The 26,583-nt window shown below is 44.7% G+C and overlaps 6 protein-coding genes across 6 annotated transcripts; 3 read left to right on the top strand and 3 right to left on the bottom strand.

The window, feature by feature from the left end:
* Positions 1-448: 448 nt before the first annotated feature.
* On the bottom strand, positions 449-853 carry BHQ10_008895 (uncharacterized protein; the record flags this gene model as incomplete). The annotated part of the gene is made up of 3 exons (XM_040881750.1): positions 449-569; positions 658-758; positions 809-853. 3 exons carry the CDS (start codon positions 851-853, stop codon positions 449-451), a joined length of 267 nt encoding a protein of 88 aa, XP_040737397.1.
* A 1,687-nt stretch (positions 854-2,540) lies between these two features.
* On the bottom strand, positions 2,541-3,488 carry BHQ10_008894 (uncharacterized protein; the record flags this gene model as incomplete). The annotated part of the gene is made up of 1 exon (XM_040881749.1): positions 2,541-3,488. The coding sequence occupies one exon, from the start codon at positions 3,486-3,488 to the stop codon at positions 2,541-2,543; it is 948 nt and encodes a 315-aa protein (XP_040737396.1).
* A 5,018-nt stretch (positions 3,489-8,506) lies between these two features.
* Positions 8,507-8,973, top strand: BHQ10_008893 (uncharacterized protein; the record flags this gene model as incomplete). The annotated part of the gene is made up of 2 exons (XM_040881748.1): positions 8,507-8,556; positions 8,679-8,973. 2 exons carry the CDS (start codon positions 8,507-8,509, stop codon positions 8,971-8,973), a joined length of 345 nt encoding a protein of 114 aa, XP_040737395.1.
* A 1,553-nt stretch (positions 8,974-10,526) lies between these two features.
* BHQ10_008892 (uncharacterized protein) lies at positions 10,527-11,556 on the bottom strand (the record flags this gene model as incomplete). The annotated part of the gene is made up of 2 exons (XM_040881747.1): positions 10,527-11,204; positions 11,269-11,556. 2 exons carry the CDS (start codon positions 11,554-11,556, stop codon positions 10,527-10,529), a joined length of 966 nt encoding a protein of 321 aa, XP_040737394.1.
* Positions 11,557-15,124: 3,568 nt separating this feature from the next.
* On the top strand, positions 15,125-23,384 carry BHQ10_008891 (uncharacterized protein; the record flags this gene model as incomplete). The annotated part of the gene is made up of 6 exons (XM_040881746.1): positions 15,125-15,417; positions 15,474-16,530; positions 17,704-18,427; positions 18,521-18,540; positions 18,602-18,672; positions 23,126-23,384. The coding sequence occupies 6 exons, from the start codon at positions 15,125-15,127 to the stop codon at positions 23,382-23,384; spliced, it is 2,424 nt and encodes an 807-aa protein (XP_040737393.1).
* Positions 23,385-24,411: 1,027 nt separating this feature from the next.
* Positions 24,412-26,322, top strand: BHQ10_008890 (uncharacterized protein; the record flags this gene model as incomplete). Its single annotated transcript, XM_040881745.1, has 1 exon — positions 24,412-26,322. One exon carries the CDS (start codon positions 24,412-24,414, stop codon positions 26,320-26,322), a length of 1,911 nt encoding a protein of 636 aa, XP_040737392.1.
* Positions 26,323-26,583: the final 261 nt, after the last annotated feature.

Raw genomic sequence — 26,583 nt, 5'->3', positions numbered from 1 at the left:
GCTATAGGAAGGAAGTCAGTCTCATTGGTCTGTATGTTCTATCATTTCTATATGAGATCCCTGATACCCTCATACTTTTTGTGTGTGAAACGACATACAATAGCGGAGCGCAATTCTTCAACCTATGTGTCAGAAAAGTCCGAAATAAGTCCATACAGTCGTTTGCAAGAAATTCCAGATTAGTGCTGTAAAACGTGCCGAATAGTGTCTAAAGATGTGGTCAACATCAAGGCGGAGCTATCCTACCTTGAAGCTTAACTATGATTTTAATACTAGGTAGATTCCCGATTTTGATACCAGATAGGTAAGAGATCTTGTGAATTTCAATTGAGCTCCACTAAAGGCTAAGACACCACCACCAATCTAAACAGTGTAATCGATACAGTCCATAGTCTGCCTTGACCAATCATTTCCCCCTAGAAACTTCATTCGTGAACCTTAGGGAAATCTACTTCTTTCCACCGCTGCTGCCACCATTCCCACCACTGGGAGGAGTGTAGCTGGAATAGCCACTGCCGCTGTTGTAATAGGTGCTGCCGTTGGGGTTGCTGTAATAGTACGAGCCGTCCCTGTGACGTCGCGGAAGTCAGTCTTCTCTGCTTCACCACTGCGGCACATCTGGGATTTACATAGATAGGGGCTATTGTATATACGTACGAGTTGGAATAGTGGTAAGAGTTGGGGTTTGCTGCCTCGCTACCATAGTCGCGGGAGCAATAGTGGTTGCCCTKTTGATGAAACGGTTGCGTGTCAGTAACCTCTGTGAAGCTTATCGTGAGCTCCATGCGGGGTAGGTGTGATTGTTTACCTGGCTGTTGGTGCCGGAGCTCTTGTAGGAGTAATCTTCAGGCATGTTGATGATTCTTAGAAGGTCTTTTGTTTGATGAAATGGGGATGCAGAGGATGAGCGAGATGATAGATAGAGAGATGGAAAGGAGAGGAAGAAGAGGATGACGGGGAAGGTGGGCAGATAAGTATAAATACTTTGAAGAGAAAACATAAAGTTGAAGCTATTTATTTGTACATGCCAGAAAAGGAAATTTCCAGAAGGTACTTCCCAGAAAGCTGTTACCCGTTCCACATTGTGAGATAGTACGGGTTTTGGCCTCGATTGGTCCAATGAAGGCCTGGGGATCATGTATCACATCATCGTGATTAGCATACACTATTCGAGTCTATACAGCCTGATCATTACTCGGGTCATGACTGTCGTATTTCAAAATTGTATGGAGCAAATGACGGGATTATGCACTATTCTTCCGGCCGTCTTTTACTACAACATGTTTAGCAAACCCTTGTAACGAGAAAGCAATTGAAATACCCCTCGAGATGCGTACATGACACGGGATACAACTCAATACCTTCACAAATGCGCCCAATGCCACAGTGTAGAATATAACGAATGGCTCTAAACAATTGACATCGTTGGACGGAACTTATCAGACCAAAAGTTGCTAATTTGACCGGTATAAATGCTCCTAACTATTCATGTCTCCTCTTAATAACTCCTTCCCTCAAAGAAGTAAAAGTTTATCAAACATGTCTGAGAACAGCTCGCACATGAGCTCTGTAACGGGCCAACAGGTTAGTAGCTGATATTCATTCCCCTTAAGGCTCATACTGGAACTAAAATAAGGGTTTGTCTCGCTCAAATATATTAGAGCCAGTCTAGCTCTGATAGCAAAGCAGTCAGTGTTAGAACCGAATCCGGTTCTCACGACCACCCCAACTCGTTAGTACCGCACCTCTCATGATCTGCACGATTTTACAAAGATATTGATCCAAGCTCCATGAATAGTAGTGATTTCAACGGCGCAAATGGCTATACCAGCTCAAATCTTTTCAGTAATGGAAGTAGTGGAAAGAAGTGAAGCCTTGACTGGAGATGTGGTAGTGTAATGAATAAAGAATATTACGGTTGGTTGGTCAGGTAGGTGTTGTTGTTGCAAGCAGCAAGTGCTGTTCTTCAAATTACCAATAAGGCTAGGTCTCACTATAGTAATGGACTGCTGGAAGGATACTTCGATTTCCTAGGAGTGCGTGATTGTTGGTGGATATAGATGATCAGGCAAGGGTATGCATGATGTACTAGCCGGTTCTGTAAAAAAGTCTCCCAGCTGGGACACTTTTTGATGTTTCGGGTTAGTCAAATGAGCGTGTGGCCTGTAATATGATGAAATTAAACGAATGAGGCTATATTGAAGAGGTGAGCGCAATGTATAGCTGAGCGTCTTAGGAGCACATTGTTTCCCGCCAGATAAGTCATTGATATTTAACGCCTATGATTTCTAGCACGCTCTCGTGACATCTGCAGGAGTACATGTGGCCTAGTCCCGTTACGACTCTGAGGTCGAGTCTGTACCAGTTCTACACTCGTTCTCGAAATCAGCTTGATCACCATATACTTGATGGTCACCTACAATATAAGCGGCACTTGCACACATTCGCCAATCGGGTTTGATGCAGCTCGCTAAGTGGTCCATGAGCACAAATGCGTATATTATGCATTCATTTTTACCGGGCTGGTACCAGTTGTACAACTAAACGCCTTGGTTTGTCGTGGACAACCGGCGACGGATGGCGCCGCCGTCGGGACCTGAGACAATCCAGGTACCGTCCCCTAAGGGTTCGAAGTCATAGTTATCACGCGAGTACGCCTCGAAGTGACCGCGCGGGGCACCTGTCCGCAGATCGATGCTATAGTGGCGGTGCCACTCCTTATCGTCCTTCTCGCCCGCGATCGTGACGACCGCGATATTTGCATTAAGGAATCCGCCGTTCCAGGCCATACCTGCTTCATCCTCCCCAAAGTACTCGTGGCCAAATGTTTCGACTGGTACCTGCAGTACTACCTCACCACTAAGAAAGGCATGAAAGGCGATGTCATACTGGCCGTGGTCAACCGTCATGAACCACTGGCCATCGGGCGCGACATCGACTAAACAACGATCGTCCCAGCCATAAGAGTGTAAGTCAATGTCACTACCAGTAAATGCTGCTCGGTATAGTTTCACACCGTCCTGACCCTCGCCTACATCTAACAGGATATGCCGCCCGTCGGGATGTAGGGCGAGCTTGGCTCCCTCCCCAATGCTATCAAGCTCTGTCCTAGCGACCTCCTGACCTGTGTCGGCGCGTAGCACGACCAATGTATCAGGGCCACGCTTGGCCATCGCGTCGGGGCGATACACCCATACCCAGGCTCCATCCAGGGAGAACACGCATTTGGGAACCCCCGAGCAGTGCTGGATGGAGCGAGGTTCTATGTCATAGTGCCATAGCAAGTCGCCGTTCTGTCTGATGCACATTACCCTGTGAGAGGTAGTGTAAATAGCCCGGTCTAGGTTTGGTGCCACCGCATGGCCTAGTCTTTTGCTAGAGCACTCGACCCTAAAGGTTGCCGCCGGCTGTACAGGCCCGTACCCGCTCTCCGAAACGTGATAGGCACATATCTCCCCGTGAAGATAGCGTGTGGTTGTCAGCTTCATGTCTGCTAATTATCCCTCACTTAGATTGAATTGGATAGCAAGGCAATCTTGGATGGCCAGGCAGTCTGGTATCGGAATCCGAGTGGAATAAACCGTTTTCACAACAGGAACTTGTCACTAATCAGGAAATGTCAAAATATCCGATTTACCACCTACCTTCAGATCTAGGCAAGTATAATTTACGCCACAGACTTTCATGGTATTTTGTCCGTATACCTAGTGTAAATTACGCCGCATGGTACCTAATGTGACTTAGTACTTAGTGCTAGAGTGCTACGAACCCTCCCTACGAGCGAAGCCTCACAAAAGCGGTAGCTGAAAAAGGGAAACCCCACCTGGCAGGGCTTGCGTAGATGAAGGAGGTATGGGTCCACGAGCAGTCAGAAAATCTAAGCACTTTGGCAGGAGTCGACAAGACTGATTGGGTGTTTGGAGGATTACACTGGTCGCTTTCTGTTTTACAGCTCTAGAAATATGGAAGCAAACCACAAGGCAACCGTTCTAGAGGATTACTATGGACACTTTTAACTCTAGATCCCTAGAAATATAGATGCGAACCACAAGGCAACTAATTTAGAGGGTTACTATAGACCATTTTTACTCTACAACTCCAGAAATATGGATGCGAACCACAAGGCAACTAATCTAAGGGTTACCGTGGACACTTTTAACTCTAGAGCTTCAGAAATATGGATGTGAACCACAAGGCAACCGATCTTAAGGATTACTACAGACACTTTTTACTCTACAACTCCAGAAATAAAGATAAAACCAATAAGGCAGCTAATCTAAGGGTTACTATGGACATTTTTAACTCTAAAGCTCTTAAAATATAGATATAAGCACAAGGCAACTAATTTAGAGGGATGCTGTCGACACTTTTCTAGATCCATAGAAATATAGATGCGAACCACAAGGCAATTAATCTGGAGGATTACTATAGACACTTTCTACTCTACAACTCTAGAAATATGAATACGAACCACAAGGCAACCGATCTGAGGGTTACCGTGGACACTTTTAACTCTAGAGCTTCAGAAATATGGATGCGAACCAAAAGGCAACCACACTGGGTACTAAAACGCAACCTCTAAGCCATAATGGGTGAAAATGTGTAACGTGTACATGTATGATCTCGCAAAACGGTGACAGAAGGAGATTGGAAACCTGTTCGAGCACCTATCTCGATCGTGGTGTCGAGCACTTTCCTTCTCACCAGACCAACCACCAATGATGTGAGATCGCGAGATGTACCATTTATTCTTGCGTACTTTCAGAACTATAAAATGGAGCACATTCCTCCCTGCATCTTCCGTTCATGGGCACGTCTTTCATTATCCAAGATTTCCTTTCGTTCTCAGGATAGAGCCTGCAAGACATACTTCTCAGTTGTTTATTCATAGCTGTTCCTACTTCGTAACAGGAGAAGTCATCCTACTTCTCCCCGCGCCGAGGATTGAAACATCTACTAGAACTTACGAAACAAGGACCTATTCGAAGATGGGTGATACTCAGACGAAATGTTACACATGGGGCCTGTCAGTCAACCAAGTTTCCTTCATGCTAGCCCTCTGCGCTGAAATTTGCTAGGCCAAATTGAGCCGAAAAAATTACATGTAATTCTTTCGGTACAGTTTGGTCCAGTAACATAACTTGACCGATGCTTGCTTCGATTTCATGTATCCACTGTTTTCAGACTTAATACGTTTATCAACCGGCTGGGTTGTGCTGAACATATTATAGATCCGGAGCAAGTTGCTTTAAGGAAAGACGTCAAGCTTCCCATTCCGACCTGCAACATGTGGGAAGTTGGGCTGGTCCCGACTATCAGAGTATCGATGATACTGGCGGCTCTGAAAACCATCACACCGCTCAGAAGAATGATTTCCAGCCTGACGAGCCTGAAGCATCACCACCGGACCAGACTCAGATTGGTGGTCAGGTTCCATCAGAGCGCTATCTGAAGCAAAGCGTTCGAGACGAGCCATGGAACTCGTTGCATGTCCAACGCAAATAGACCTGAACAAGATGGCTGTACGCTAATAGCCCTAGGCCTATGCCAGTGGTCAAGAATGGGTAAGTATATGGTTATCCCCATTGGAAGGTCGACTCGAGTGATACTAATTTCGAGGTCTAGTTTGGGTTGATGATGATGATAATGTTGCAAATCTATTGGATAGGATGTGCTGGTTAGCATTAAGGGTCATACATTCTTTACCGACTTTTGATATTGTTACCTGAGTGGTCAAGACTGTTTGTGAATAACGCATTCGACATAGCCTTTTAGTTGTTTTATTTCATTTCCTTTCACTCTGAATACCTGTGCCGATTCCCGTAGAGAACCTCTTCCTAAATGATGAGAAACTCTTCAGTGTTCATGGATGTATGGCCTTCTGCCACGTTCAACGCAAGTCATACGGCAATGCAAGGGCTCATCAAATTCGAATTTAGTCTAGATGCGTTTGCATGCTTCCTTTCAATAACGATCAGCCACGACTTGTCCGTGGGTCTGGTGGCAAACCACGCTTTACGGGATTCAGACTTTGCTCGAAGAGATTGGCACGCTCCGAACCTCAATTCAAGTTCAATGACTTGCATGATTCTAGGCAAGGTGTGCAACTTGAACCGTTAATGATCCATATTATGCATGCGATTCAGTGTCTTGGATATATATCAGAACAATTGTATTCTTCTGCCTCTACATGGAACAAGAATCTATGAAATTGTTGTCAGCCTGCGTAGACCGCTATTTGGAGTCACTATAACTTCAGTCCGATTTGAAATCAGATTTCTTGAACACTGGTTGAAGTTCAGCCTTGTATCTATGCCATCATCGTCAGTGGTCGATCGTCAGTTACAAGGGTACACCGCTCTTTGAGTGAAGACATCAATATTATAGTAGCCGGCGACTAATTAAACTGATAGGCAGAATCTACGTATAGAATTCAGAGTAGCCTGTAGATAAGTCTGATAGCTATAATAAAACTTTGTTATTGAACTAAGGTTCGCTCTAGGAGTCTGTCATATGCAGGGATTGAGGAGAATTCCACTCTATATAGTATGGAGGAGTCGCAATGCACATGCACTGATCCGTTCCGATGCAGACTATGAATGGCGTGCGTTGTCCCGACAGATCACATCGCCGAGTTTTGGCCTATCAAATCTGTGGCAAATCACTTAATACTTGTCACCAATTGAACATGGCATTTATGAAAACCGTAGGTCACAAGTGTAGACGATTCTTTAGTTGCCGCGCCATGCGAAACCAGTTGAATGAGTTGCTGCACTATCGACACAAGACTTTTGCAAACGATTTGAGCTGTCGCGCATCTTGGAATTAACACGGAAAAGAAAGCAGATCTTGGTAATGATTCGGTACTAATTAGTAAGCTGACTTTTCATGATCAGGGGAGCGATTGAACTGACATAAACGACGCCTGACTAAGATTAAACGGCTTAACTGCTGAGGCAGTCGTCGCAAACCGTACATTTGGCCGTATTTGAAGATTCAAAGCACTATACAATATTGAATAAGTCGACTATCTGGAGTCCTTCCGTTTTATCAATCATCCCTAAAAAACTAGGTACTCACAGTATTGTCGAATCATGTATAGAATATAGAGTGCTAGAAGAACCCACCAACTGACCGAATTGACAGTTCGATGATCAAGGATATCCGGCTACCTCAAGTCAACTTCGAGGCCCACTCCATATAAAACATTTTGAGCCAAGAGGAAGAGAAGTGGCTGTTGTAATTTCTTTATGTCGTTCTTTACCCATAAGATGCGTGTCTTTTGTATCATCTGGGCAGCGCTTGCCGCAAGTCCTTCGAGAAGATGATGAGCTTCCCGTCGGATTTGCTTATGCATAAGGCTATCAATGTTAGCACCACCTATTGCAAGCCATTATCTGCGGTAGACTTTACGATACGCGATCGCAGCTAATGACAAGATTGTAATAATACGATCTAGACGTTGCATAACATAAAGATTAGAAGACTGTACGACATCTGATGAGCCCGCCTATGCAAGAGGCGGAATATACTCAACATCATCTGTTGTAATGCAACTGGTTCCTGACCCTTTAGCGGGGCCCTTGACTAATTCCAGGAGCTGACATATTTAACTTGACGATCGCACGATTCACCTTGAGAACATTAAAATGCACACTGAAAACCTGCCGTTTGAAGAATAATGCTTGGAGCAGGTGAACATTGCTTTTTGGGTAGTTCCGGTCCAACATCATCTGTCATTCCAGGCTGGAGATCTTACATTCTGTGATTCTAAAAACCGACGCCTCGTCGAGATAGGTGGGAGGTCTAAAGTTGAAGCTAGGTTGTTTCAGCCCTGCAGCTGGATATTCGCGAATCCAATTGACTACCTGCTGCTTGGTCTTGATTATACCTCCGTGCGTAATATGTGCTGGTTTATCTAGTAGAAAAATTGACCTATTAGGACCTTGTACGTTTTTTGAAACATCAATTTCTTGGTCCTACAAGAAGAAATTCCTCGGCCGGGATAACACCACGAACGCACCCAGTTCTCTGATGCCATATAACCAAAGAATAACAATGATCCCATCTATAATTTACGGTCGTCAAAGTACTCGTTTCGATTCATACCTGATCAACGCCCAAGGTTTGTCTCAGTACCCACCAGTTAGCTTCGCTGCAGGTATTGATTCACCTTGAGTCGGGTCGCCCAAGGCAGCCCCCCGGCCCGGGCTGCCTCTTTCAGTAACCATGTGTTCTCAAATAGGAATTTGAACTTGAGCGCGGGCGGAAGTAAAAATTGACGGGGACGAATACAGGTGAAATCAAAGTAGCTCTTTCCTTTACATTCACTTCTCCTCAAGATCTGATAGCGGTTTTTGTCATTCACTGTCGGCGTTACAAAGTGTTGTGGATAACCTTCTCCTTTCGGGAGCTCTCTTGGGATTTACAAACGTAGAACTCCCAAAAGGGCGAAGATTCGTGTTCCACTTATATTGCCCAGAGGGTTTACTACATACTATCTCTCATGATGTCGGGAACGGACAAGAGTGACCGTGATTATTACAGATGGGGCCAGTAAGTCTTTCTTTTGAATGGATCGTTGTTTCATTTGTACTTCTCCCGAGTATTAGATCATCAGCAGGGCTTTATCTTACTGAATGTCCACGACCGGAATGCTAACGCTGGATTTGTGATAGGCGTGATAAGCTTGATAACGAGCTTGATGGAGAGGGCCAAGCTCAGTTGATCGATTGCCAAACAATCGACTTTTCATATATGGGGGCTTCAATGAAGCCTGATCATGAGATCCATGAAGACGGAATGCTTGTTCTCGATATCAATGAAGTACCCGCCCAGGAAGAAGACATTCCTCAGATGATGGATGAGATCCCGCAAAACCACAATCAGGCTGGCACTAGTAGCATACTAGACATGTATTTGGAGCAACAAAGTTCAGAAGAGCCCTGGAAGGCAAGTGAAAACCGCAAGTAGAACTATCGATACTTTTGATATTTGGGAGATTCCAATTTTGAAGAGGTGAGTGTGGCGTATGCCATGATGACATTTTTACTTAATAATGACCCTTTGTGTTCAATAGTATATCACGAAAACGAACGTTGTCGCCTTTGGGACTGAAAACATCTTGTGAAAATATCTCTTGAATTTGCTTTTATATTACTATTTACAATGTTTTAGTATAGGTGGCTCTTGAAGACATGCAAGTAGAATGGCCTTTGAGCTCTCAATATCATCCCTTGAGAATACCAGTCCGCGCAGGAGAGCCAGTCAAGCAGTAATTATGCAGGCATCAACTATTAATTGTTTGAAACTAGGCCAAGCAAGTGAACAGCAACTACAAAATTCGTAAAGATGGAATAGAACAAGACCGTCGATCTGGCTGGCACATAATTCGCTAGCATTTCTCCCCCATGACACGTCACCAAAGATATTCCGCTTACGCTACTTATCAACCATTTTCATGAGGCTGAACATGAGGTCGCCTCATCTTTCGGTGAAACAGGCCGTAAATGGTTATCGGAGAAGAAATCCCATTTGTCGAGAACAGCCGATACGCGAACACCGCCGTTACGCTAGCCATCGATCTGGATGTACATTTGAAATTTGGCGGGTGAAAATTCAAAAAAAAAAAAAAAAAAAAAAAAAAATACATCCACTGTGTGTATAGCTGCAGGATCAGGTTGCTGGATTGTAAGCGAGATGCCGGATGACAGCTGAGGACGAGAGAGTAATGAAATAGGACATGGACGAGCTAAGAAGATAAACCGAAGAACCTACGGTGTAGAAACTCTAACCTTGGATAATTGATCACMCTCCAGCCGTTATTAGGTAGGGTACTCGACTTCGTATGCCTAGGTATGTACTACCATCTCCCCACCGGTTGGTATCAAAATCGAGCGTGGGCTGGGAGCCAACCAGCTTCTTACGCGCTGTATAGTCTATCGTTCATCCTCGTCTCAGTTTGTTCACATTATGCAGCCTACATTCGTTTTCTTGCCCTTTCTATGATATCTCCACTCTCAGCGAGGAAATGGTGGGTCAGGGCAATGTCTCTACGTGGTACGTATGCCTTTTTTGACACGTTTCGTAAGTGATCTTTTAATTAGCGAATATAACTTGAGATATAATATATGCACGGCAATGATGTTGTTACTATTGAACATCGCAATGCAACATTCGTTTCATTCAAGCGACCAAGTCACATTTTCAGTCGAGTTTGAAATAACCGCTTACTGCCGCGGGAAACCTCATTGATGAAGTAGAAAGTGATATGATTATCTGGTGCAAAAATTGATCAGCAATTACATCCAGAGCTAGTCCCACGCTCTTGATCTCATTTAGTCAAGGGAATGAATGGTTTTAGGTCTTTGGCCACGTAGCCCTAATTCACCAAAAATTACCTATTAAGGTAATAATGAAAATTTGCATAGATGACGTCAACATTGATATTGATATATACAAAATTCCTCCATATGTACCTCGCTATAAACAACAGAGATACGAATTGTCAACAGTGACTTCGACTTTTACTGCAATGTGACGACATCGCTGGCGGTGGTAATCGAAGAAGCAAATAAAGCACGTCCGCCCGAAATATCTTGTCCATTGAGGTTTGCGTGGAACAAAATTTTGGTGCCATCGACAGAGAAATCAGCGCCACCGGGAGCGCTTAAAGCGCCATCGTTGCTCGTCTCAGTTCCAGTAACCAACAAAGGCGCATAAGGCGCAGATTGTTTGGTCCAAGGACCAGTGATCGACGAGGCATAGGCGTATGAGGTGTCGTAGTAATTAGTGTTGTAGTAGTTGGAAGAGAAGCTGAGGTAGTAGATCCCATTGGAGAGAACCAAACTAGGAGCCTCAATCAGAGGTCCATCGAGATCAGATCGGTCAATGAGCTGGATCGGGCTGCCGGTTGGGGTTGTTCCGTCTGCCTCCATCTGCTGCAGCATAATGGGAGTAGAATGGGTGGTGCCATCACCGTCTAGACTGTTTCCATCGATCTTGTATACGACATATATAGTGCCGTCGGTGTCAATGAATCCATCGGCATCAATGGCTCCTCCCTGGTCTAATGGGCAGGCAACAGCGCTGTCGACTGGGGTGTAAGGTCCCTCTGGTGAGGTTGCGGTTGCGGCACCAACGCAGTGCTTGCTCGAGTCGCTCGCGGCAGCTGCGGAAAAGTACATGACATAGGTGCCATCGGCCTATCGTATTGTTGTGAATATCTGGTAGACCTAGATTTGGATGTGATTCTTTATGTGATCATACCTTAACTAGAACATCAGGCGCCCATATTTGAGGAGAAGAGGCAACCCATGATGGGAATGGCCCAGGGAGGGCATCTGTTCCGGAAAGTAGAGTCCATGTATTGAAGTCTGGTGAGGAAGCAACCTGTGCATTAACGCCATTGCCGGTGGTACCAAATGCATAGTATCCGCTCGATGTTTCTATGAGACTTGGGTCCGGAAAGTCGCTATTGAGTACCAGAAACGGTTCCGCGATAGCCCCGCCTACGAGGGCGAGAAAAGAGGCGTACGGAAGAATGTTACGACTCATGGTGTATATAACCTGCTCTGTGAAAGTTGTTGTCTAATATTATAGTGGTGGATCTTGAGACTTGTTACTGTTGTCAGTAAACACACTGTACTTAGTAAAATGAACGAAATCTTGAAAAGGAAATGACCTTATTTATATATTTAAGCCCTATGAAACCACCTCATGTAATCATTATCAGGGTTGTATTTCTCTATGATGGAGCCAGTGAATTTGCGAAGAATCATAGGCTATGCAGCTGTCTGATGTTACGCTGATTCTGACCCCAAGAGAATACCATGGAGTAATACAGGGTAGGCTAGGTAGCTAGTTGCCTAATAGCTAATGACTCGAAACAGGACTCAAAAGGAGCTTAAGTAAAGTACGTATCTGCATACTCCACATCTATTGCTTCGTAAATTGTGCGCTTAACCTAATTGTTGCTCAAGGTTACTTCAACCCTTACAGTGCCGATGGACAACTCAATCCACACCCACGTGCAAAGCCACAAATTAAGTACGGCATTACCGATCTACTGTAAATCCCTTGAAGGCGCGTGACATCTGAAAAGTGGGTATGAGATGCTCTAAGATTGGGCGTCAAGGGAATGCATATTTAGACGCCTCTTTTCTTTGAACAGCTTCCGGATTGGACTAGCACAGGTCGCAGAGGAGTAATATTGTGTATTAGTGTGTTTGACCGGCAGTTACTGTTCACAAACACTAGTGCAATTCGACCTCAACTTCAAATGACATGTAGTGGCTCSAAWGCGCGATCAACGTATTCAGTACACACAATTGGTGGGGTTTGCATTCATCACTTGATACTTGTCTTGTATATTCCAGGTCACCTAAATTGTCACTGCTACGTAGCCTATGCATTAGGTACCTGAAACACCTGAGAGTCTCGCTGGTAGGTCGGATCTTCCGGCCCAGCAGCTCGTTTTGTGGCGTTTTTTGATTGCAACCACCAACGGTAAATAAGTTTAAGCGTGTTTGATGTGCCGAATGGGGCGTTTTCATCTATCTTAATCAACTGTTCAAACGATCTCTAACTCTATATACGTACGCGGTGTCAACGGGAATCAAAGTTGTCGGGTGATCATAAGCTCGACCAGAGAGTCAATCTGGAAGCATAATCTGTCACGCTTACATAGAATTGATTTATATTGTGGATAAAGTTAGGAAGGTTTGGCAACACGATCACTGCGAACAGTTAAGAGGCTACAGGCTACAGTAAGGATCAGCGCTGTGGATCTGGGAAGGGGGCTCTTTCTTAGGCACTTCGGTGGCTTGGTTAGCCCTAACCGAGCCTTTCCCAAAAGGGTCCGAGTCCAGTCATCAAGATGCTACGCTGCCCGGACCTATTCATAATATAGAATTTAAACAACTCATCAACAAAAAAACAGTTCTAAACATGTGTTTTGGCCCTTTTCTTAATTAATACTCATCTTGCCTGAATGTTGAGCAACCTGTTCATGCACATACAGGTGTACAGACTGCTTATTCGTACACCATGAAGGCCCTGGCATTCAGTTTGCGATAGTACAAAGTGTGATGATCAAAAGATATAAATAAGTCAATTCTCAATATTATCTAAGAATAAGTGGAAGCCAAATGTTATGCTTCTCAAATTTGCGAAGGATTCTTGTTTTGCAGTGAGTGGCCACCGAACACCCCGCAACTAGTCTGCTACTGAGGATCTGTTTACCCAAGACAGCCTCAGAGCATCGATTGGGTCCTTTTGAGTTTATATCAGAATGAAACAGGGTGAGATGTAACCGTGTAATGTGAGCTAAAATACTGAACGGGTTTACATTTAGCGTCTCAAATTCAATGGTCAATTGCTAGAGTTTAAAGTGCCAAATTCAAGGACGGGAGGCCCCAAGCCCCAGAACAACAATTAGTTGTCGGGGCTAATCAGTGGCTTAATAAATAAGGTACCTTAATTAGTAGTTACGTAGTAGCTAATCTGAGATCCATCCGTAAACTGTAAAGTTTATACTTCGTATAATTATTTAACATTTAGTATGTATAGTTCCTATACCAATGCTTCTAAAGGTCATATGACTACCACTCTCCAACTAGGAGCCACTAATACTAGGAAATCCTAGTCAGCATCTACAGATCGAGAGTTTTAAATTCATAGCATTCTATCAATATTTTGTATAAGGGCTTATCATTTACTAGCACTCACAAATGAGGAGTATCCTATTAATATCAAACTAATCTTAGGAACTCTGTATCTCTCGGTCTGGCTTTACCCATTTCGTGGTCGCCGCTGCTAGCTATAGAAAGATACAACAGGGCTACCAGCGTCAATAGAAATCAAATCCATACTGAAATAAGAGAATGGACAAGAGCTATATCCTCAGACACGCATCAAGGGCTTATCCCGTTGCCGAGTATTCGTGATTAGACCCCGAGTTGTCGCAATTTGAGTATCTTTCCACAAAATTGTTCTACATGCCCTAAATCCGGGAACTAAAAACACCATCAAGTCGAACATGTAATAACATAGAAGAAGTATATAATTAGAATGTTGGACGCGACTTACCCTAATAGCCAGAAGTGAAAGAGCATTTCGAGCTAAAAGACTTACCAGCCGGTGTCAAAAATCGAGACTCTACAAGTATGTTCGCCTTGAAAATTCAGGACCATATAGCTCCAAAGGAGTCAGGATACCTTCGAGTGTATGATTTAACTTCGAAGATATTTCTGCCCCGAGAGACGCATATTTTCCAACAAAAACCCCAGAAATAACCTGCAGATAAGGATTCTTTCCTAAGCAGCAATAGATAATTGTATAATAAACTATTTGAGCTGACAAAGAGCATTTATACAGTAATCTAATGCTTTGTTTCTCAGCAGATTCTGCTATTGATGCTCGGCGGGTTCATAAGCCTGACATGGCGGTTCATACAATAAGATCAACCTATCAATTTAATGCAGTTGCAAGGATACTATTGCTGAGTGAACGGAGTGCTAGATGGATAATTAACGGGTCAAACAGAAGCGATCTCGGAGCTGTTCCGTGATGGTGCCTACCCGGTATTTTTCCAGCATAAGTCAAACGGAGTCCTGAGCTGTAATCTTTCGTGGTCGGCTCCGGCCGGTTCGGGCCTCAGATAAGCATAAACTAAGAGGCTTGAGCTTCCAAAGGTTCTATCAAGCTACCAGGCTATTTAGGCAATCTATTCTACAATACTGAACATATCGATAGCGCAGCAAACCACCCCAAAGTCGATTATCACAATTACCTGATAACATGAGAGAAGAATATGTTCTTCTTAGTATCGGACAGCTTACCGGCATCCAAATATCTAGCCACACTAGAATCTAAAGTCCCCGAGTAGACCAAGTGGGTACCATGACTCCGCACTTTTTTTCAATTCTCAGCAAGACAGACCTGTTTCTCACCGACCTTTTAATACAAAGACCAAGAAAGAGAATACAGCATCGCCAGGTCTACCCTCGCTGTTGATTGAAGGTTTACAGAGTTACAGACTTCCAAAAGATGAACCTAGGCCTCGCACGTCATTGAGAGAAAGAATATAGACCGGGTAATCGGCACGCTACCGCGAGAACAAATCATGAACAAAAAATCTTGGAGGTCAATATTGAATATTCGGCAAAAAGACATAGAAAAAGGAAATAGTCCTCCTCTCCCTCTTGATACAGAATATATCGTCAAATGGGCACCGGATGACCCTCTAAACCCCCAAAATTGGTCCAATCGATACAGATGGTGGGTTACTTTCCAACTCGGGCTGTTGGCATTAGTCGGTAGTCTCGGCTCTAGCATTCTCACGCCAGCCGATGACACTATTGCGGCATATATTGGGGTCAGCAATGAGGTTTCCGTTCTGAGTCTCTCTCTTTACGTGTAAGTTTTGTTGGAAATAGAAAAAAATGTGCCACTATTTGCTAATCTTGTGATAGTGTTGGCTTTGTGCTCGGTCCCATCGTTTGGGCTCCTATTTCCGAGATTTGGGGTCGCAGAATCAGCATCTTGCCCGCCGTCTTCCTCCAGGCTATTTTCTGTATTGCGACTGGACGTAGCAAGAATGCAGCTTCGGTATTTGTCACGCGTTTCTTTGCGGGATTCTTTGGCTCTGCACCAATCAGTAATGTGACTGCTGCTCTGGGTGATATGTGGAGCAAGGAAACCCGGGGGACTGCGGTAAGTCTGTATGCTGTAGCAGTCAACGGTGGCCCGGCTTTGGGCCCTATCATTGGTGCTGCGCTTGTGTTGAATGATGATTTGGGCTGGCGATGGGCTGCGTACATACAAGCTATTTGGGGCTTTGTCGTCTTCACGCTCACCTTCTTTTGTCTGCCAGAGGTGTTTCCTTTGGTCTTACTCAAACGAAAGGCGCAACAGATTCGAAAGGAGACAAATGATCCGAGATACTATCATCCTCATGAGCATATGCAACTCGACTTCCATTCAATACTCACCAAACAACTGGCTCGCCCGCTGAGGATGCTAGTCACTGAGCCTATAGTCACTTGTATTGCATTCTATGCCGCGTTTGTCTACGGAGTCATGTATCTGGCCCTCGAGTTGTTCCCGATTGTGTTCGAAAAAGAACGTGGGTGGAACCCTGTGATTGGCTCTCTACCATTCCTCGGCCTTTTGATTGGTGTTGTATCCTCCGTGGGCCTAAATATCTGGAACCAGTATCGCTACAACCGAATCTCGCGCGCAGCGAACGGGGCTACTGTTCCAGAAGCACGACTTCCGCCCATGGCATTCGGTGCAGTCTTCATGGTCGTGGGACTCTTCTGGTTCGGTTGGACAGCAGAACCTCCCCATCACTGGATCTTGCCTTGTCTAGCGGCAGTCTTTATTGGAATAGGGTTTAATTGCATCTTCCAGCAGTGCCTTAATTTCCTGATTGATGTGTATAGAATTTATGCGGCTAGTGCCACGGCAGCAGTCACTTTTCTGCGCAGTTTAATGGCTGCTGGTCTTCCACTGGCTGCAATGCCGATGGTTAGAGCATTGGGAATTGGACCAGCAACCTCAATTATTGGTGGTGTGGCAGCGATTTTGCTTCCTGTGCCATTCTTGTTTATGAGATATGGACCAAGGTTGCGAAAACTGTCGAAAATTGTGCCGAATGATTCATAGATTTGCATTATAGATTTGATTTTACACCTTTCTGGCCTGTGTATATAGTTTCTCAGCATACATCGCGGGGCATAAAAACTCTGTGTACACTCTTCTGGTTTTTCATCTCATATCTCCTAAGAAGACAATGAAGCATTTTCTTTATTGACGCATGTTTTTATTCGTTTTGCACTTGTACGATTACTACGCTCTCCGCCTGAAATTCGTAGCCCAAGTAAACAAAGTACCAGATCGGCAATTCCCTGATCCTAGAATTTATGCTTTTCCATCCAATCATAGGTTGTCATGAGATTTGTCGCGAAGTTCCTGTCTTTACTAAGAGTCGTCCTTCCATAACCCGTCGTGAAAGGTCATTTGCACTAGGTAGATTTCACAGAGCCTGTCTTCGCACGTCGAACCATTAATTGGCAAATTAGAGCATGTTTATAATGGGTGATTTGCTCAATTAGAAATCAGATTAGCGATACACGTAGTCAAATTGCTGGGCGATATAGAGTAAGACATCACTCTGACCCTAAGCATTGTACTCAGGGCTAGAACAAGGACAGCCCTAAGTGGGCAACCTCGTACAACAACTCATCGACTATCGCCGTCAAATAAGAAGTATCCCATTCAATGGACTAAATATGTTCATGAAATGCATTTCAATTTTACGCAAGTAAAAACAACCTCCAACGAGTCCAACTCTCATACAAAGCCTTGATTGGGAACCACCCAGTATGATCCATTGATGGGCATGACATTTGGCGCCGTTAGCTGGACAAAAAATGTCTGATTTTGATTAATATATTAATGGAAGGAAATATCATCTAATTCTTTGACGTTATTTATGATATCGGTTGGGAATTAGAGATGAAGAATATGAGAACTTCGAACCTGTACAGGCTTCAAAAGCTTCAAGTGTCAGCTAGAACTTAACCGCCACTCAAGCAAACCTGGAATACCCAACCAACCTGATATTCTCTCTCTGATTTTCCAGTGCTTGATTCAACACAAAAACACTCTCTTTTAGCTTGCCATTCTCGGTCGTTACAGGACGTAATGGCTCGCGTGTGTGCCGGTTGCGGCCGCAACCTCCCTCAGTCATCATACACAGAGTACCAATACTCCAAGGGCCCTGGCCTCTCTCGTTGTGCAAACTGTGTCCACCATCGCGATTCTTACACCCTTTTTGCCGTGCAATCCAATAGTGGTCGGTATAACCAATCCGAACTTTCTATGTTCAAGAATAGACATCTTAAACACCCTTTTGGACGAGGTGCTTTCCGATGGGTGGCCAAGGGACACTATGTTTCAGGGCCTCGTCAGGGTCAGCGATGTGTTGCGAAATGGTTCAAGACTGGTGCAGTATTCTCTGACGACTTTTTCACTCTCGATATCAAGGCTGTTGACAAGGCCTTGGAGATAGTCGAGCGGTTCAATCGGCTCAATATGATCAACAACGTCATCAAAATCAATATACCCGCAGTATGGCGCTTTGACGACGATTCTGAGGGAAACTGGGCAGGCCAAATGGCTCTATGTGAGCCTTACATCCACAGCTATCAGAAGTGGAACAGCAACAGTGGGTGGAAAAACGATTCCACATCTTGGGGAAAAGTTATGCAAGCCCTTAGTCATTTTAGCTTCCACATCTCTGATGGACATTACGTCCTGTGTGATCTTCAAGGTGGTATACATCAAAACGAAGCTGTCCTCTCTGACCCTGTCATCCTATCTATAACCCGCGAGTATGGCGTCACTGATCTTGGTGTTAAAGGTATGAGCACCTTTTTCAGCAAACATAAATGCAACGAATTCTGTCGATCAAACTGGGCCAAGCCAACCGACATAATTCAACGCTTTCACTCAGCGCCCGGTACAACTATGATTGTACGAAATGTGGCAGCTGGTCATCCTCGGCCCAATATGGCATGATAAAGAGACATTACAGCCGAAGCATACCGATATTCTTCCCTCAACACATGTTAACACAAGGAACAAATACAAAGCACTTCCTGGCATGTATGTTTTGAGATTCTTTGTCTTATATGTCATATGAAACGAGAGCGCCATTGACTTACCGCGTGAGGCTCTGAATATCAATACAGAATCCTTTTAAGATGTGTATGTCGTGAAGTATGCAATGAATTCAGTTTGAATGAAAAGACAAACAATTTTCTCGCTAAAATCCAACTACCTAAGGTACGGGAGCGTACATTGAACTTCTATATTGCTTTGTAAGATACCAGGGTATTGTGCGGTCAACCCCATACATTCTGACAATTATAACCATCATCCCTTTGATTTGTATGACCCTACTTCCAGGCTATCAACACATTTTCCTCCATTGAAAGTCAGCCTTGAATATTGATTCCTGTAAATTAACCACCATCTCTTAACAGCATCACAGCTTTGAAATGTCGGATGATTATTGGCTTGAGCTAGAATATCGAGATAGTCGGCTAGCTTGCAATGCATCTTATACCACTCATTGCGAACACAAATTTGTGACGCTATTAGGTAGCCATGTCAAATGGAGTCGCGTTCTCTCGTCGAGTTCAAGATTTGGTAATTATAACCAAATACTCTTGCGTTCGGATCGCTTATTCACGTTCGCATCGAATCCTATTCGTACTGATTTCCACATGAAATAGACGAAAAAAACCGTTGCATTGTTGGCTAAGGTTTGGGTTGAGAACCCATAGTAACCGATAGACTTCCACTGCCTTTTCGAAATAGATGCATAGCAGTCACATCCTTGACGGTGAGTTCCTGCCCCCAACTTGACGACGAAATTGAGCGCTGACCGGGAGGGGTACCGACAAGGGCCTTGTCTGAAAGGCAGACATCACTGTATTTCTAGTAAGTATCTGGAACGATCAAAGCTCGTATGAATAGATAAACCTCAATTTAGGTAGGATTTTATCGACATCAGCAAATCTGTGCTGCTGTAGTGACAAGCCCTGCAAATCTTCTTGATGTCGAGAGAAAGACGGAGCCACATTAGGAATCTGCATGTCGGCCATTTCGAATCAATACAAAAATGATTGACAGTCAAAATGCAAACGAGGTATCTCTTTCAGTGCCGTGTTATGGTCTCTTTTTCGGTTGTTATTTTCCCCCCCTGGAAAATCGAAATCAAATAGTTTGGGAAGGGGAGGGCAAGTTCAACATTTCTAATAGTAATTTCTCTACGTCACGTATCATCAATACCCTTCGGTCATCTTCACATGAATATGCCATTGAGCCTCAAACCCGAAGGAATGGAAACGCTCAGGCCTCCTTAGTTCTGAAGTAATCATAGCTCCGGTTGCCTTACTTCTTGTCATCCAGTCGGTTTCCTTCCTTGGAGTAGATTCCTCAAATTTAATTTATCAAAGTTTATGTACGCCTCGACTTTGCAGAGGTCTCTAATAGCCAATAAATGAGGGGATATTTTCAACGGAAAATAATCCAATTAGTACAATAGTGTATCCTTGCATACGTTGAACTTCAGAAGAAAACTTCTATGAACTGTTATGCTAATAAATGGACCGGAACCGGATATTTACGCCGAGATTAGTCTCGATTTCATGTAAACTGGGTGATATGCAAGGGTTTGTGGAATGAACGTGTCGTGGCAAGAGCGACTTAGCTGTTACGTAAAAGGACTAGAAAATCAAATATGAGACGGCGACTGACTCGCTATGTCGCCGGTAATGGCAATACATTGTCCATAAGACAAATTTCGAAGTCGACCAGATGATATCTCGGGCGAGATTTTCTTTTCATATAGTATAGGAAGGACCTGGCTAACGGTAGGTGAAGACAACTTAGAGCTTTGGTACATAGCAAACTGCAAGGCTTTAGTATCGAATTTGCTGTGGTTTTTATGCGGTCAGTCCAAAACGAAGTGCTACTGGTTTGTGTCGATTTGCCTAGGTACATGGAGCCGACGATAAAAATTTTAAATCAGTCGTACTTCCTGGACAAGAAGCACATCCAGTGACTATGCCACCAGTTGTTTAAAAGTAACGGTCCTTCCTTTGTCCATGTAAAGTAGTAGTCTGCCCGAGCTGTTTGTATAGCACGGGAAAAAGGTGTTCATGTAAAGGTTGATGTGTCACTTAAGAGTTTGCAGATCATTTTCTGGTTTTGAGAATAGAGGTTTTAAGGTATGCCGTCGATCCCAGTACAGTTGTACCCACACCCTGAACGACTCCATTAAGGGTGCCCAAAGAAGTGCCTCTAGCACCAGCACCTTGAAGCAAAGCAACCGTGCTGCCAGCAAAAACACTGCCAATAGTAGACTGAGCAGCAGTAGCTACAGTACATGCTGCTAGGGCTCTATTCTTCAGAGCAACTTCAGTTGCTGTCTGATGGAGAGCTAATGTTAGTCCCGTAAGGAGAAGATGACCAAATACGGACACTGGGGACCATTCTGACATTCTCTTCAGCGGTCTCTTGAGCAGTATGAGCATCTAAGTCATGCTGGAAATCTGACGATTGGAATGTTCGATTGACAGAATAGGCAATTGGTACAGGTGAGCAGAGGAGACTCCTCGTAGAAAGAGTCTGTGGAATTTCCCGAATGTAGACTGCGCGGCTCAGCGATCTGCTGGTCCACGGCATAGTCTAATACTGTGCAATTTATTCGGCAGATTCTGATGGAAGCAATGATTTATCCGCCACTATGTATCTATGTATATATGATGATCTAATAAACTCGAAATTGAGCGTAATTGAATAGATCATGAACCATGGTAGGCCCACATGGGGCACGGATGGCGGGCCGTTGGGCCCAGAAGCTTATCGATCGCGATCGTTCCACAGTCCCCGCAAATAGTGGCAGTTGCTGTCGTTCGAACTGGAAATCTACATTGTGAAAAGAGAATAGCAATAGCAATAGCAATATGTATTGTTTGTAACGTATATAGTACACAGTAGATGATTTTGAGACAACTTGGAGGTCCGCTAATTAATATCTTTTATGATATGTTAATTGTCCTCCTCTTGCCTCACTTTGCCGCCCAATCATAAAGGCGCCGGTTTCCGGTTGTGCGAATTTTAACAGACATGATTCAGCATCACCCCGAGTTCGAATCAGCTTCCAGTCACATATTACATGTGTCCACTATCGGACCTGGAAATCAAAATTGTCTTGGGATGGAGATGTTGTAATGCACTGTTGTAATGCACCTGCACTGCCTCAGTGGTTGAATGACGCAGGTGATAAATGTGGAGACGCTCGTAATAGTGTTCAATTGCCTATGCACTAAAAGTTTTCTTGATTTGGACGCTCCTTCCTTCATGAAGGCTAGACGAGAAAGCCCGGGGATATCTGCATTGGAAAAGCTTCTCGAGCTTGGAACAAGCCTAAGCCACACTCTAACCTTGACCTGTCACCTGTCAGACTCTTACTATTGGGCAAAACTACCATAAGATGAGGTACGATCGCACGGTATAGACGAAACTGTAGGAGCGGTGTGTCGCGTTAAGTGTATCAAGCTCAGATCTTACCCTGACCATCCATTAGCCCCGCAGCTTTGACCCGGGTGGAAAGATGATGGTAAACGGGGTCTCCATAAGCACCTCGATTAACCTTAGCTAATTAGTACAGAAGTCCATGAATTTCACAAATTGGCCCTTTCTGTCGTGAATCTAAGATTTGTTTTTAACTATTTGTCAACGCTTGGAACAAGTCCGACTTCTGGCCGAGGACCTTGGAAGTTTAGTGTTAGATCCTTACAGTCCAGGATAGCTCGTTGGGCAACGCATGCATGTGGACTTATTCTAGAAGTAGGATATCTGCTCTCACGAGTATTTTCTTCTAATATATTGGTACTACGGTGGTAGCTAATCCGGTAATCGATTCTCACTGCCCAGCAGTATCCAGGCCACTTCATTGATTGCCTCATTTGGTAATCAGCCGCAACATCCTGAGGTCCAATTATCACATTCACATCCACACTGTCCTGAGCTACTGGGTTTTGTGCCCTCCTATATGCTGGCCCAACGGTGCATTTAATTTTGTACAGGAATTATTCCGAACTGCGAGTATTAGAGGTGCCCATAGTTGATACAAAGAGCTCCACAGCCACTATCAAAGTACTGCCGAGAAAATATCCGTTGAAATCAAGCAACCTCTACAGTCTCAACACAAGCATCGTCATCCTTCTTTACATGGTTACGAGCCTCTCGCCTCCTAGTTCCTTCCAGATTGTGATCCACTTGGACATCCTGGCACAATTCTTGAAACTCATCAACGTAGTCTTTCTCTCCAGAGAGCTGTTTCAGAATCGCTGGCGCATCTCAATTCATTCGCCGAGAAATATTAAACTTACTACATCAATACGCTCGATAGACAGTCCCATCGATGCCTTGACAAAGAAATATAAAAGAACAGTGCCGAGTGCACAAGTCCCCTAAAGAATAAGATGCGATTTAGCACCAATTGCTGCAGTGGCACTTGACCATTGCTGCCCGAGAGCAACAGCGACTCCAACGGGGATGCTATAAGCAATGCCGACTCCGAGGTTCTGTTGACCAAGTACGGCAATGCAACCAATCCCACAAATACCAATTACACCACTGCAGCCGGCTACCCTGTCTACGAGTACTATGTAAAGTCGTCGATAGGTCCACAGGCCAACATGATAAGCTCTGGAGATGCGCTTTTCGACAGCTTTGAGACTATTGGTGCTGACGGAACGGTCCGCATTCTGGCTGGCTCGCGCACCGTCACGGGGAATTGAGTTTTTCTGTTATGTGGAAGGTTATCTGTACCTCTGTTGTTTAAGAAGTGTTGGAGGTGCTCATTGGTCATTCAGGCTGAAAGAAGGAGGAGGCCAACTTGGTCGTTGGGCTAGATTGAGTCGCGCGCTAATCCATATTGGGTGCCGTACTAGAAAAGAACTAGGGCAGATCACCGGTTTTGCTTAGGGTTATGAATTAGGGTTGCATCTACCAGTCCCACATTAATTTGCCTGAATTATATCATCCACCCATTCCGGGGAGCAAGGGTGAACTACCGAACCTGTCTATTATGTGGAAACAAAACATCTTTTTACTCAGCAATAGAAAATTAATCGTCAGGCTGCCCAACCCCGAAGCCCTGTCCCCTTGGCCTGGACTTTTGCCCGGGTGAAGCTGCAGCAATGATGTCGGACGTGGCTCGCTCCTTCCCCACTCGGCGTGACTGGCCGTTTCCCAAAAGAGCCTCCGCCTGCACCGCCCTCGTCGCCTATAAAACATAATCGTCCTCCATCTTCTCTTTATTTCACTCGCTCGTTTTCACCTTTTTCCTTTCACAAGACGTGTGGCGTCTAGCTCACTTTCCATTTTTTGATCATGTTTATAAGTATATACTAGAATCCTTCATTTTGTTGCTTCGAGTAGATCCGCCAATATGCCTCATCGAGCCTGATACGAACAGTTAGATTATGCCCGTGAGCAAGCCGCTGGGTTCTATATACGCCCCTAGAAGCAAGTCCCCAGTTGTGGACTGAGCAAGTTGCTCCACCTATATACTTTCTCTGCGGTTGCTGTCTCGGATACTTGCATTTCCATCTACTGGAAGCAGCCATGTCCTGGAGCCAACCCAACAACTCATACCTGAGCCCAGGATATCCTCACCAAAATCGCCCATCTAGGACCCGCAGCTCTTCGGCGTCCTTCACCGATACTATGAGTAATGATATGCATCGACTCCCATCTCAGTCATCACATGTAACTGAGTCATCACAAACCGCAAGCAGCATACACTCGAATATCGGTGACTCGATGACTTCTTTTACAGCTCGGAATCCTTCGTATATACAACGCGAGCCTGAGCCCTTCTTTTGGAGCAGGCCTGAGATAGAACTGCAAGATCATGATCCTTTTGTCGCGGCCGATCTGCCCCTGTTACCTCCAGACACTCCCTTGCCGCGCCCAACCCCCGACACCAACGATCCACTACAAAATATCGAAGCCAGCATCAATGACCCTAGGGCTTTATTCGAGCTGGTTATCGATAGGTTGCGACAGGAATATGTCACACATCCAAACCAGACAACGTATGCACTGAGTTTGGCTCAGACTCATCTAGGGACCAATGCAATTCGAAGACTCATCGCACCGAGGATTGTCCCCCCAAGATCACCGCAACCGCCTGCAATGCCGTCTGCCATCTCTCCTATCCGTCGTGCTAACAGTACCGGACAACGTTATTTGTGCAAACTGTGCCCATCACCTGTGCGTATAACTTCACGAGGCGCTTTCAAAAGACATGTCAACGAGAAACACCAACCAAAGTCAATGTTTCTCTGCATGCACTGCGAATGGAGAAGTACACGTAAAGACAAGCTTCGGGATCATCTAAAGACTAGACACTACAATGAATTTGATCGCGAGCAAGATCTTACCGAAATGGAACTGGTCATGGCTGAACCCAGCAAATGTGATCTATGCGACACCGATACGTGGATGGATCATAAACCCCCGTTTGCATCTTGGGACGAATGGTTTGCAGGAATCGTAGCCCATTGCCGGATTGATGACACATCAGAGGACGAACCGAAAAAAGAACCAGAAAGTCCTCCGAATCAGGGTGACGGAAGTGCAGGTGGAAGTTCCGGTTTTCTTTTCCCAAATTTTACATTTACATCCGGGCCAAGTGCTGGAAGTGCGTCTCTTTTCCAGGGCAGCAATTTGGCTTCCGATTCGGTGTTCACGTCATGGACATTCAACAGGCTGACACATAAGCTGGGTGACGAAAGTAAAAGTCGCAAAGGATTAATTTCGAAAACATCGCCTAACGAGAAAAGGCTCGATTCAAGTGATATCTTGAAAAAGCTGGGCAGATTATCTTTGGATAATCATCCATCAGAAACAAAAACTTCGAGTCGAATCGGTTCCTTTGAAGTTACAGAATGGGTTCCAAGAGAGATGATGTTGATATCAGAGATCATCCAAGAACTTGAAATAGCCACACTTGTCTTCTCAATCAACAAAATTTCCATTCGCCTGACTGGGAAGGTACAAGGCATGAAGTCCGAAAATCATGCCAAAGTCGCCATCGACCCTCTGGTCCTTGGTGAGAATACGTTATATCGCATACATTTTGATCACTCGATCTCACATCGTATATTAACACGTCATCTGAGACGCTGCCATAATTCCTTGAATGCAATTCAGCGGGAATTATCATCAGCCCCAACGGTTCCTGCAGCTGTCGAGACAACGAAACAGCAAATCGATCGCCGCAAGCGACTCTCGTCGCTTTGGGCCCGACTGAGGGCAGTCAGCTTCGTTCTTTCGCTTCAGAAGGAGGTAGCCGTTGATGAGGAATATGTGCCATCATCGCCACATGCCTCCAACAAGAACCAACTCACGTCAACCAAACATGGCCGTCCGATAGCTACGATGTCGTCTTTCACCTCTGAAGCCCTAGGATCTCTGTATAGCCTCGCACAGAAGCACCTTCCCATCGACTTTGGCGACGATACTTACGAAGCTCATAAGAAGGACAATCTCAAGTCCTGTTCAAGGTCTCCGAGCGTCAACAGTCCGCTCGGCGTGTTTGGTTTTCTACAAAGTTTGACGGCTTTTATATCCAACCCTCAACCATCTCTGGTGGACTCGTATGATACGACCGATTTGTATGGTCTATTGCATCGTTCAATAACGAATATGACGACAACATCTTTCTGACATGTCTGAAATGACGACTGCATCGCGAATAACGACAGTCAAGACCCAGCCATTTTCTTGTTTCTTATTATCTTCCAGCGATGAAAGGATCCTTTACCATCACTTACCCTTGGTACGACTATATAATGAGGAGATATGACCTGGATTTATTCTTTCTTCTGTCTCTCCCACTTTTTTGTCTTTTATATTTCGAAATATTTATTCGCCTGTCATGTCCCTCGTGGGTTACCTTGAATTCGTGTCGAGGTGAGATTATATTTT

The sequence above is a fragment of the Talaromyces amestolkiae genome, assembly GCF_001896365.1.
Source record: "Talaromyces amestolkiae strain CIB chromosome Unknown scaffold21.1, whole genome shotgun sequence".
Classification (NCBI taxonomy): Eukaryota; Fungi; Ascomycota; class Eurotiomycetes; order Eurotiales; family Trichocomaceae; genus Talaromyces; species Talaromyces amestolkiae.
Note: the sequence above shows the minus strand (reverse complement) of the source record. Positions and strands in the feature narration are given on the sequence as shown.